Source organism: Hippopotamus amphibius, chromosome 9 (assembly GCF_030028045.1).
Source record: "Hippopotamus amphibius kiboko isolate mHipAmp2 chromosome 9, mHipAmp2.hap2, whole genome shotgun sequence".
NCBI classification, from domain to species: Eukaryota; Metazoa; Chordata; class Mammalia; order Artiodactyla; family Hippopotamidae; genus Hippopotamus; species Hippopotamus amphibius.
In genome coordinates, this window is record NC_080194.1 from 38,116,053 (window position 1) to 38,129,485 (window position 13,433).

A 13,433-nucleotide genomic window follows, 5' to 3' on the forward strand; every position below is an offset into this window, starting at 1 on the left:
GGAGTAAAGTCCCTTCTGCTTTGCCTCTACAAATCACTAAGGGACCTCTTGTTTACTTTAGTAATTAATGCTTAATAAATACCTCTAAGCTTTCCCCCTAGACTCACACACTAGGGGAAGAGACAGGCTGTAGTCAGGCACGCGCATCTCTGTTCCTCTCCTCCGCCCACTGAAGGCTGGCTTCATCCTCCATTGCTCTACTCATACTGCTTCTGTGGGTGGCCTTCCACAAATACTCAGCTGTTCTCTGACTCCTCAGTGGATAGGTGAGAAAGGGGTTGAAACTTGCAGCAGAAGGGGAGTAGTTAAGGAAGAGAATTAACTTTCTCACTGTGTAGAATGTTAAGCACTGAAATGTGAATTTTCGTAAGATTATGAGGTTCTCCTGGAGGTCACAATGAAAAATGTCACTTGAAGTTATCAGTGGATTTGAATCTGGAAGGAAAACAAAGCCTGGGAGATATTTGCCAACCAGGCATTTCATATTTTGTAGCTCTCATGGTAAGAGTTTTGGGGCAATATTTTTGTCATCGGTGATTTGCTATACATAAAAGACAACTGGAGGGATCTAGAGATTTATAATCCACAAGAACTGAGTAATTCCTCAGTAATTCCTCTTTTAATATGTAAATACACATGTGCATTCCTCTCTTACATAGAAAAGACAATTATTTCATACTGTGTCTGTCTTTTAAGACAAACATACATACACAAACATATACAGTTTCAAGTTTTCTGTTTTAATGCTACAGAGGTTAAACACAGCGCCTATTTAACTGGTATTTCTTGTGGGGGTTGTCTTGGTATTAAGTGGGGGTTTCACAAACACTGAATCATCATGATAAGATACAGACATACCAAACATTTGAAGCAGAGAGGCATGGGGACAAAATAAATGCATCAGTAATGGAAAAAATCATGATTTTCTTTTTGCTCTTCCCTTTCCAAGCCATTGATGATGACCCTGAGTAATTCCAGCTGGAGGCTGATCCAGCCGTCCTTTCTCCTGATTGGCATCCCAGGTTTAGAGGAAAGCCAGCACTGGATAGCGTTGCCACTGTGTGTCCTTTACCTCCTTGCCCTAGTGGGCAATGTCACCATCGTCTTCACCGTCTGGACTGACCCATCCTTGCACCAGCCTATGTACCTCTTCCTGGCCATGCTCTCTGGCATTGACCTGGTCCTGGCCTCCTCCACGGCACCCAAAGCCCTTGCCGTGCTCCTGGCTCGTGCCCGTGAGATTGGGTACACTGTCTGCCTGACCCAGATGTTCTTCATCCATGCGTTCTCTTCCATGGAGTCAGGTGTACTTGTGGCCATGGCTCTGGATCGTTATGTAGCCATTTGTCTCCCTCTGCACCATTCCTCCATCCTGCATCCCGGGGTCATAGGGCGCATTGGAATGGCAGTGCTGGTGCGGGGCTTACTCCTCCTCCTCCCCTTCCCCATCCTGTTGCAGAGACTTGTCTTCTGCCAGGCCACCGTCATAGGCCATGCCTATTGTGAACACATGGCTGTGGTGAAACTTGCCTGCTCAGAAAGCACAGTGAACCAAGCTTATGGGTTGGCGGTGGCACTGCTTGTGGTTGGTCTAGACGTCCTGGCCATTGGTGTTTCCTATGCCCTCATCCTGCAGGCAGTGCTGAAGGTACCAGGGGGTGAGGCCCGACTTAAGGCCTTCAGCACATGTGGGTCTCATATTTGTGTCATCCTGGTCTTCTATGTTCCTGGAATATTCTCCTTCCTCACTCACCGCTTTGGCCACCAGGTGCCCCATCACGTCCATGTTCTTCTGGCCACTCTCTATCTCCTTGTGCCACCTGCACTCAACCCTCTTGTCTATGGGGTGAAGACTCAGCAGATCCGCCAGCGAGTACTCAGTGTGTTCTACGTAAAAGGATAGATCTGAACACATCCCAATCGTTTTTTTCAGAGGCTCCTGCCAGAGACACTGCCGGAAGCCCATGACTGGTCTTGGCCACATGGATAGAGGCCATTGCAGAGTGAGGAGTGCTTCTGGTCCTAGTAGTCTCATGGCAAAGAGCATCATGAGCTCTTGGCTTCACAGCTGATTGGGATGTGCCTGGAGAGCCTGACTTGTGGCTATTTCCCCCATCCTTTCTTTTGCTCCTGATCCCAACATTTCTCTACTCCTTGTGATGGAGGGATTTGGAGAGAGGAGAAACAGATGATAGCTCTGGATATGCCACTTTTCTCTTTCTTTCTGATGACTGACTGTGCGACAACATCTAGAGTGAGAACAGATAGTTGCAGCGTTTGCCTGGTTTTAGTCCTGAGTGTCATCAGGCCCTCTAAGTGCTGTGAGCCCCAGTCACTGGGCTCCTGTGTAGTAAGAGTCTTTTTCAAAGCACTTGAGACAAGCACACTGTGAGAAAATACCTTTCACTGCAATATGCGTGTATTTCTTTAAAACAGGCTTAAGTGGGGCAGGTACTGTATTAAGTTCTGGGAATAATGTAGTATGATCCCTACTTTCAAGGAAGGAACACATGTGTATAATTGTTTTCTTTTTTAAATGGTCTGTTTACACTTTATTGTATTTTAACTTACCTATAGTTTTGCTTAGGATACAGAGGGAATAAGATGAAGAGTTGAATATTATGTGTGTTTTATAAGTATTAATTTAACAAAGCAAAAGTAACTACGTAGTTATTAGTATCTCAGAACCACAACATGTGCTAGAGTCTGGTGTTAGCAAACATATTTTATTTAGTAAATGCAGAAGCATTTATGACCCTTAAACTGAGTTTCTCTTTCTGAAATGTGGATATCCAGTGATGTCCCCACGTCTCCTAACAGGAACTGGATAAAAACTTACAAGAGGATTGTCACAATTGGTTTATTGTCTATTTGTCAGAGGTTGCCCTAATATTGCACTCAACTATTTTGAGTCTCTAAAAAGTTACAATATTTTTCAGTCCTGGAAGAAATCAAGTCACTGCTACCTTGAGTATTGGAGAAAAGATGATAGCTTAGGATATGTCATCTTTTCCAGCTTCACCCAATAACTGACCATTCAACATCATGTGGAATAGGGGTGGAAAGTCCTGACTTTTGCTGGGTGCCTTCAAGTCTTCTACATTAGTGGTGTGAGCTCTAGGTCCCTGTGCTCCTGTGTAACAACAGGCTCTCTCTCAAAGTAGTGGAGACAGCCATAATGTGAAAAGACAGGTTTTGTTGCAATATGAGGGTTACTCATTTGTTTAAAATAAACTGAAGAGGGGAAGGCTCTGTAATAGATTCATAGAGTCATAAGACATGATCTCTGTTTCCAAGGAAGAAGTATATATATGTGATAGTGGATTCATTTTTAAAAAGATGTGTTTGTATTTTAACTTACTCATATTTTTGGTTATGGTGAAGAGGCCATAAGACCAAGCACTGAATATATATTTATATATTTTATGTCTTAATTTAACAAAGCAAAATAACGACGTAATTATCAGTATCTGTAAACATAAAATGTGGCGTCTGCTGTTGGTAAACATAGATTTATTAATATGTGTGTAAATAGTTATGCCACTTAAAGAAAAGTTTGTCTTTCTGAAACGTGGCTATGGAGTGATGTCAGTGAGACCTCCCCCCGCCCCCCATTTGTTGGATGTTGCCTTCAAATTGAACTTAATTAGTTTGTGTTCCTAAAAAGTAACCAATTGTGTTCAGTCCTGGAAGAAATCAGGTCATTACTACCTAGAGGTAAGATACTCAAGTGATGAAAGGATCTTATCTTGGGATACCACTGGGGTAGAAGGGGTGGAATAGATGATTAGTGTTTCCAGTTTTTCCTTTTTTTTGGTAAACCTCGCTCCTAATAAATAGTTTTTTGTTATAGAGACTGAATATTAAGACTTCAATTTGGTTAACACATGTGGGTTAATTGGGGGAGGAGCTGGCATGGGTTCTTGTTGCGGGAGGAATTACACGTTTTCATCACCTTGGTTCTAGGTCTGGGACTTAAACTCTGGTAAGTTATCCTGGGGAAACCATTGGAAAACAACTATCTTGACCCTAGAGGTATTTATTTTGAGTACTTCATAAAAGGAATAGTTTGCTATCTCCTTGCAATTTATAACACTTGCTAATGCTTGGAGTGTAGATGTGAAGCTGCTTCTTTGCATCAAAAGATGGAAATGTGTGTGGAAGACGGCAGAGCAACATTATGGAAGAACCTGTATCTTGATGTCTGAGCCATCAACCCTGACTTAAACCTGCAAGAGAAATAAACTTGTATCTGGTTTAAGCCACTGTGTTTTGGGAAATATTTATTGCATCAGACTAACGTATAGCCTAAGTAGTATATGTTTTTATTTCGGATCTTCCAAGTAGGATATGTACATCTTTCAGAATTTCCTTTGAAAATGTTTGCATTTTTTGTTTGTTTAAAATGTATTTATCAAAAAAAGCCCTGGCGCTTACCGTAGACAGGAAAAAAGTCATGGAGGCAGATATAATAGCAGATCTTCGATGCAAGCTCAAAGAGGTTGAAGAAGAGCGACTAAAAGCTGCGCAGTATGGTTTACAACTAGTGGAGAGCCAGAATGAATTGCAGAATCAATTAGATAAATGTCGTAATGAAATGATGACCATGACTGAGAATTATGAACAAGAAAAATATACTCTTCAGAGAGAAGTTGAACTCAAGAGTCGAATGTTAGAAAGTTTGAGCTCTGAATGTGAAGCTATTAAACAACAACAGAAAATGCACCTGGAGAAATTAGAAGAACAACTGAGCAGAAGTCATGGGCAGGAAGTGAATGAACTAAAAAATAAGGTTTGGATATCTATGTATTTTAGAACAAAAATATTTCATGCTTATGCAACCATTTGTAAACTTTAGGTGATGGAAGATTTTCTTAGTACCATCTATGCAAAATAGCTGAGATTAAGGGCTCCATCATCTTAATGTTAGGAGTGAGAAACAATAGTTTACCTAGGAGACTTGTTTAAATAGCATTCTATTAATTAAATAGAATTATTTAATTTTAGTGACTGAGCATTTGGTGGGGAGTTGTAGTTCAGTGAGCAGCGTAACCACCTTGCTTAGGGTGCTTAGTATGCCAGTCCCTTTTCAGAAAGACTCGTTCCCTAACCTTCCCTGCAGCTAGTGGTACATTTTATAATTCAACAAAAGAAGCCAATAGTTTTTGGTAAATTAATGTACATTAGATTTGATACTTTATAGTTTGTTTATTGATGATAAATTAATATATATGATCTAATTCTTATACAACTCCATAGGGGAGGTACCATTATTATTTTCGCATAACAGATGAGAAAACCAAGTTTAAACAGATTGAATAAAGTTGGACAAGATTATAGAGCTAGAAATTATCAGTCAAAATTTGCACTGAGGCTGATTTTGAAGCCTGTTTTGCTGTGTTTCATGTAGCATCTTTTAAGATTTTTACATACCTGTACCACCTGTACTGTTAATTGTCATTAAATTGACTCTTTTTAAAAAAAAATAAATAAATAAAAAATAAAATGTATTTATCTTACTGCATTCCAATTTACTATCAGAAAATTGTTTATATCATTTTCTTATAATTTATTTTACACTATGCCTGCATTATACCCCTTATTTCATTCTTAGCAGTGTTCATTTGTGCCTTTTCTGTTTTCTCTGATCACCCATATTAAACATTTATCAATATTATTAAACTATTAAAATTTTTGAATTGTATAACTATTTAGCTAAATGGTAGCATTGGCTTTTTGTATTTAACTTTTCTTGTCTTTGCTGCTGATTTAGATTCCTTTACTTTTCCACCATTTCAAAATGCATTAAAAAGGATGCAAAAAGTATTATTACAATTTTATAAATGTCATTTTCCCCTATATTCATTTTTTTTTTTGCTCTAATGGATTAGTTTTTTCTGCTTGTTTAATGTGGTCCTTTTCTTTCTTGCTAGTTTTCCTCAAAAATCTATAGATTCTTACCCTTATCTATTTTTTAATAGCTGAGAAATCACTGGTTTGGATAGGTGCTGTGAGTTTCCTCAGAGGCTGAGAATCTTATATGTTGGTGGGACTCTATAGGTCATTGAGCAGGGATTTGCTAACAGGCAGAATTCCCTTTAGGCTGTCAAGAGGAAAACAAAAAGGTATACTGAGTTTCTTCTTCTTTTACTGAAATAGAGAAGCTTTTATGCCTGGAAACAGAGATGCCACAGTATATTTTACTGATCTGTGGAGCGGTTTTTCCATACTTTTTCACTATCTCTAACCTTGAGAACTGACCCTCCTTGGAATTGACTCATTCTCTCTATGTGGTCCCACAGCAATGACAGGGTTTGGATATATAGCAGCATCTCCTTCATTTACAGAGGGAGCTGATTTCCTTGTCACTTTGTGTGCACAGGATACTAGACTGAACCATCTGCTCTGGCAATACAAGAATAATTACCATATCAATTCACTGAAGGATTGTTTTCCAATTCTGCCATCATTTCCATGGATTCTAAGTTTGGAGTAGTCACTGGATCTCTTAATAAGAACATTTCCCATTTCCACACCAAGCTTTAGCTTCTCCATTTCCTCTTTCCCTGACTCATAATTCTACCCTCCACACACATATATATCTACATTGGTTTGCAGGTTTTTAAATTCAATCCAATCTGACTTACGAATTCCAGAAATATTTGAAAGTGTTTGAACCAATTCTTTCACACCTCCCCACATCCTAGTATGGTTATTGAGTTATTTTTATATTTCTTTATTAATTAGATTTAAAATTGTATTACAAAGCTGTAGTTATCAAAACAGCTTTGTATTGATAACTACATAAAAACAGACACATAGAAACACATAAATCAATGGAACAAAACAGAGACCACAGAAATAAACTCAAGCATAATGGTCAATTAATTTATTACTAAGGAGCCAAGAATAAACATTGGAAAAGAATAGTCTTTTCAATATATAGTGTTGGAAAAACTGGATATCCACATGCAGAAGAATGTAATTGGATCCCTATCTTACACTATACACAAAAATCAACTCAAAATGGTCTACAGACCTGAAAACATAAAACTCCTAGAAGAAAACATAGGGGGTAAACTCCTTGGCATCAGTATTGGCAATGATTTTTAGATTTGACATAAAAAGCAAAGGCACCAAAGGCCAAAATAAATAAGGTGCACATCAAACTAAAAAGCTTCTGCACAGCAAATGAAACCATCAACAAAATGAAAAGGCAACCTATGGAATTAGAGAAAATATTTGCAAATCATATATCTGATAAGATATATGATTTCAATTGCATAAAGACCTCGTACAACTCAATAGCAAAGCAAAACAAAACCAAAACAAAAAAGAATCTGATTAAAAAACGGGCAGAGGAAGTATAGATATTTTTCTGAAGAAGACATCTAAATGGCTAACAGTTACATGAAAAGGTGCTCAACATCACTGATCATCAGGGAAATGCAAATTAAAACCACAATGAGGTATCACTTCATACCTGTTGATATCTATCATCAGGAAGACAAGAGCTAGCAAGTGTTAGGGAGGATGTGGAGAAGAGGAAACCCTATGCATTGTTTGTAATGTAAATTGATGCAGCCGCTATGGAAAACAGTATGGAGGTTCCTCAAAATGTTAAAAATAGAACTACATATAATCCAGCAATCCCACTTCTAGGTGTATAACCAAAGGAAATGAAATCTCTATCTCAAATAGATATCTACACCCCCCATGTTCATTGTAGCATGGTTTACAATAGTTAAGAAGCAACCTAAGTGTTCATTGACAGATGAATAGATAATGAAAATGTGGTATATATACTATATATAGCTACTATTCAGCTATAAAAAGAAGGAAATCCAGCTTTTTGTAACAACATGAATGGACCTTGAGAGCATTATGCTGAGTAAAGTAAGTCAGACAGAGAAAGGCAAATACTGTATATTCTCACTTATATGTGGAATCCTAAAAAAATCCTGAACTCTTAGACACAGAGAACAAATTGGTGGTTGACAGAGATGGAGTGTAGGGGTGGGAGAAATGGTCAACTGTGATCAAAAGGTACAAAATTCCAGTTATATGACAAGTAAGTCTGGAGATGTAAAAAAGAAAAGGTAATTTTGAGAGAGAGAGTGAGTGAGAGAGGAAGTGAATAATGTTGTCAGTCCAACATCTTGAATCAGAATTATCATAATTTTAGTTAAAGTTTGTGATATTACTCATATTGCATACATCTTCCATGCTATACTTGACTCCAGGAAGACAGGAGTCTTATATGTTTTATTTACTTCTCGATACTAAGTGTCTGACTTACTTCTCAACACATATCCTCAATAATTATTTGTAATATTAGATTCAATTAATGCACAAACTTGATACCTTTGCAGTGAGTACTTCCTTTTTCCTTTTACTAATTTTTACTGTGATTTTATGTTTAGGACTGGGAGGACAGATCTCCCATCCTAGAATTAGATGCTCTCATCTGACAGAGACAGGGTGCCTCTTGAGAGAAAGAAGCTCAGGAGTGCTATTGGAGGTTAAATGTACAGACTTCTCACTCCTTAACCCCTATGCCTTTCTAGCAGTAGAGAAGGCCCCCAGGAATAAAAGAGGGATTGAAGTAATAATAATTAGAACCTAATACATTTCATATGTACAGCTCTCTGGTAAGTCATGAGTGGAAGATATATGTGGGACCAGAAGACAAAGAGGGGGCCATCAATCTCATTCCCTTAATTCTCAATCTTAGAATCTCTTCTTACTCCCTGCCCCCTCCTAGACATGGGGGCATTTGATGTGAAATACAGCTTCAAATAAAAATACCTCGTTATCTGCAAAGGGATTTGCAGGATCTGCAAAAATGGATGGAGTCCTAGAAGAATGTAAAATGCAAAAGAAAAAAATGACTGGCTCCCAGCTTTCTCTCTGCGAAGCAGATCCAGGCTCTTCTGCAGATGAGGTTATGATATTCTAATACAACCAAAGAGAGTCCACTGCTGTCCTTATAGATCTTCCTGGCAGGTGGTAAAACAGACAGCTTGGACAGTATTTCCTACTCTTGAGATACAATAACTCCACCCATTGCTGCCAACAATGTCTGTCCAATTGTATTAGTGATCTTACATCCCATAAGGAAAAACAAGAAAGGGAGAGGAGAGAGGGAAGACAGAGTAGAAGTATTCACTTCTACTTCTTCCGCCTTGTGGTGAGAGGAAGAAAAGCCTTCCTCTGTGGAAGTGGAAGTGGAGGAAATAAGGTTCTTTCTTAATAGGCAGCAGAGGGTGCCTTTCACTTTCTTCGGGTGAGGTTGATAATGTAACAGGAAGGTTAGAAAATGTGGGGAAGGCCAGGGTACATTTTTGTGCTGGGTCATAAGTTATGTCTCAATAAATTTCAAAAGAAAAAAAAAACCTAACACATAATTAAATTGGAAAACAATAACAAGATGTCCCCAAAACTTGGAAATTAAACAAAACACATCTAAATAATCCATGGCTCAAATAAGAAATCACAGAGAATGTTAGAAATTACTTCAAACTAATTGATAATGACACATAGTGAGAGCCATGGAATGCAGTTAAAGAGAAACTAGAGGGAAAATTATATTTTTTAATGCTTATATCAGGAAAGAATGAAGATTTAATATCAATTATCTAAGCTGACAACTTAAGAATTTAGAAAAAAAAGAATAGATTAAACCCAAGCTAAACTGGAGTAAGAAACTAATTAAGATAAGAGCTGAATCAAGAAAATGAAAAGCAGAAACAATGGAAAAAATTAACAGAAGAGCAAAGTTAATTCTTTGTAAAGATTAATAACATTAATAAAGCCCTGGTAAGATTTATCAAAGAAAAAGAGAAGCACAAAGGATCAATATGATGATTGAAGAAGTTATTACACAGACCATGCTATAGAATAGAAGGAAAATAAAGGAACAATACAATCAATTTTAAGCTGATAAAACCAACAATTTACCTATGAGATTTTAGGACACATGAGTTATGTGAATTCCAGTCCCCGAGCACCTAAGTGGAGACTTGTGATCAGGAATTCTCAAAGGATAGCCTTTCCTTTCTCAAAGAAAATCTACCTTTCCTTTCCCTCTTTCTTCTTCTGTTTGGTAAAGGAGGAGAAAAAAAACAAATCGCACAATGAATCTGACTGGCTTTTCTTTAACGTCATCATCACAAACCCCCAAGAGAGATTCACTCATGTCTGTCAATGAAATAATCACCCAGTCAGGGAAGTGGTTCTAAATACACTGAAGAGGTAGTAAGGAGGCAGATTATACATGACCTTGAATTAATTAATTAAGTAAAAATGTGTTGATTCTACTACATTCCAAATACAGCATGAAACACATTAATGAGGAACCAAATTAACGTGGATCTAATGCTCATTGAAGCTAACAGTCCAGTTCACGTGTAGTCTTGAGTAGTATATATTACGAAAACTGGTTTTATTTTATGAACAATGGGAGTCTTCTGATACTATAATGTAATGTAAATACTATAATGGAATCTTGATGAAGGCAGAGACCTTAATTACTTAATTTACCTTTCTATCCCTGTGACTATTCTAGTGTTGGACGCATGGTTGATAATAATAAATAAATGCTTATTGAATGACTGAGGTTTACATAGGATAAGTCAGCTGCTCAAATTCATGCAGATAAACAGCAGAGTTGAAATCAGGATAATATAAGAAGCAGGAAATAGTATAGTTTTATTAAGAAATTCTGGAAAGTTTCAATGTAACATTTCAACCTTTCAAAGTGGCATAAGGTAATGTTTAAGAGGATGGTCTGTGGGGTCAAGCAGATAGATAGAGATTTGAACTGCAAGGCAGTTTCAAATCCTGTTTCCCACCTTGTAACTACCACCTAGTAGCACCTTAACATAAGGTAAGATGAAGGTTCCCAGGAGATCCAGCTCATTAGCCACAGGGCCCCAGTATCCCAAACTACTACTGTTCCCAGCTGGTTTGGAAGATGGGGTGGAACAGTATGAGAAACTGACTGCAGATCATAAAACCCTCTACATTTTTTCAGCAGAGCCAAGGAAGCATTTCCAGTCTGGTTACAAGACGCAGGCAGTTGACGTCTTAATCGGGACCCAATCTGTTGCATCATCCGTGAGTTTCAGGGCTAAGGGAGGGAAGCAAGGCTGTGCTGGACCTGCAACAGCTGGGTCGTCGAAAGACTCCGAATAGGAGACCTTCACACTCTTATATTGGCTTCCATAATAATAGAAGAAAAAGGCTGGGTGGTGCTGGATGGGTGAACATTCAGAAATTCTAGGTTCCTCTTGGAAGAGAATGATCTTTTATAGTCTCAGCGATCCCATATCATTAAATATAAGGGATCCCATTGCTGGGAATTTCATGCATGTATGTGACTGACATCCATTTGGCTTGCCCAGAAAAGCAGTCTAGCGACTTTGGAAAAAGATAGGCTGGTTCTGGGACAGGGGCATGGTTTGGAATTTAATATGACACTGGGCACCCAGCCCATGGATTCAGAGAGAAATCTGGTGAGGAGATTTGATTATTGCCTCCCCTCAACATGTTCCAGCAGAGTGGTGTTAACAAAAAGCCTCCTCTGATTATTACACAGGATTCATATTCAACAGAAACAGATTTCTCTGCGATTTTCTCCTAGTGGTGTTAGTTGTTCTCTCCCTCTTGAAAGTCAGTTGTATGTTTACATCACATGTAAAATGTCTTCACTTTCCTAAATTGTTCCTCATTATGTATTCTTAAGGCCCTTTTATCCTGGAAACCTTCTTCTAGGTGGTAAAGTTTCAAAAGTGTCGCTTAAATCTAGGTGCACTGACCTGGATATAGTATTCTCAGTATGGATGAACCAGAGGCAAAGCAAAATAGGATAGTTATCACTTTCCCTCTGATCAGTACTTTGAGTAGAGAGTTAGTTTTTAATCGTTATCACCTGAATATATCAAAATTTCAACTTACATTCATGTCTATACTTCTACCTGACAGTACATCCAGGCATCTGATCCCTTTTCTCTGCACCTATTCCTTTTTATCCCCTCTTTTATTATCCTTTATACTAAGTACATTCTTCTTAGTGAAATTCAGGTAGCAGAAGCATGAGCTTAATTAAAATAGTTCTCTATTATGTGAGGAAGGAACGAGGACAGAGACTGGGATTTGTAAAGCACAATCCTGAGTAGGGACTACACGTAAGAGGCATGAAGAGAACAAAGTGCCAAGGAAGGGATCTTTCAAAGATGGCAGAATAAGACAGGGAAAGAGAATGAGTGGAGGATGAGAAATAAAGATAATAATGGTTTGAACTCTGTCTTATCTGCTGAAGACTCCTTTTTCTTTTTTTTTAAATTAATTAATTAATTAATTGTCATTTGCTGGCTGCATTGGGTCTTTGTTGCTTTACGAGGGCTTTCTGTAGTTGCAGAGAGAGGGGGTTACTCTTCGTTGCAGTGCATGGGCTCCTCATTGAAGTGGCTTCTCTTGTTGTGGAGCACAGGCTTTAGGGGCATGGGCTTCAGTAGTTGTGGCATGTGGGCTCAGTAATTGTGATTCACAGGCTCCAGCGTGCAGTCTCAGTAGCTGTGGTGCACGGGCTTAGTTGCTCCTCGGCATGTAGGATTTTCCCGGACCGGGGATTGAACCCATGTCCCCTGCATTGGCTGGCAGATTCTTAACCACTGTGCTACCAGGGAAGCCCTGCTGATGATTTCTAACTCTCTACTTTTAACTCCAATATTTTAAGTGAATTCAAACTCTTTTCTCCAAAGTGAATAGTCATATATACTTTGATAGCTTATAGACTCTATAAAATAAACATATCAAAATTGGATCCAACATCTCTGCCTCTGCAACATACACAAAATCTTTCCAAAGACTCTTGCTTGTCTTGTGAAATTCAGTCATTTAATCCAGAAGAGACAATACAAATTTAGAATCCTACCCTCTCTTCTTCTACAGAACTACTCAGTCTAATCTCTGTTTATGCCATTTTACTTATATCTCTAAAAGATGCCCCCTTTCTACATCCTCAGAACCATTCCAGAGCCATTATTTATAGACTGATCATTTCTCAAAACTATTGAAGCCAACAGTTGCTTGTATCCTTTTATATATCCATTACCTTTTTTGGTTCTTTAAGTTTGGGTGTGAAAGAAAGAAGAAGAAAAGAGATATTTGGTATCTTCGTCCAAAACTGAAATTATGGCCTTTATACCAAATGGAGCTGTGGGAGAGATATAGAAGTCTATTAAGACATGAGAGACTTGAGCATTTTGAGTATCCACAGGAAGTATCTACAGAGGGAGAGATTGAATACATAGGAGATGGAGTGAATAACTAATAGGTCAAAGTTCCTATGAAGATCAGGGTGGATAGACTCCACATCAGAGGTGGAGGGACTGAAATTAGGAGGAAGGATAGATCCTCATGTGTCCTAG

General features: G+C 38.3%; 1 protein-coding gene across 1 annotated transcript; it reads left to right on the forward strand.

Annotated features, from left to right (window-relative positions):
* The first annotated feature begins 931 nt into the window (after window positions 1–931).
* Window positions 932–1,903, forward strand: LOC130829370 (olfactory receptor 52L1-like). Its single transcript, XM_057695862.1, has one exon. It carries the CDS (start codon window positions 956–958, stop codon window positions 1,901–1,903), a length of 948 nt encoding a protein of 315 aa, XP_057551845.1. The 5' UTR covers window positions 932–955.
* The last annotated feature ends 11,530 nt before the right edge of the window (window positions 1,904–13,433 follow it).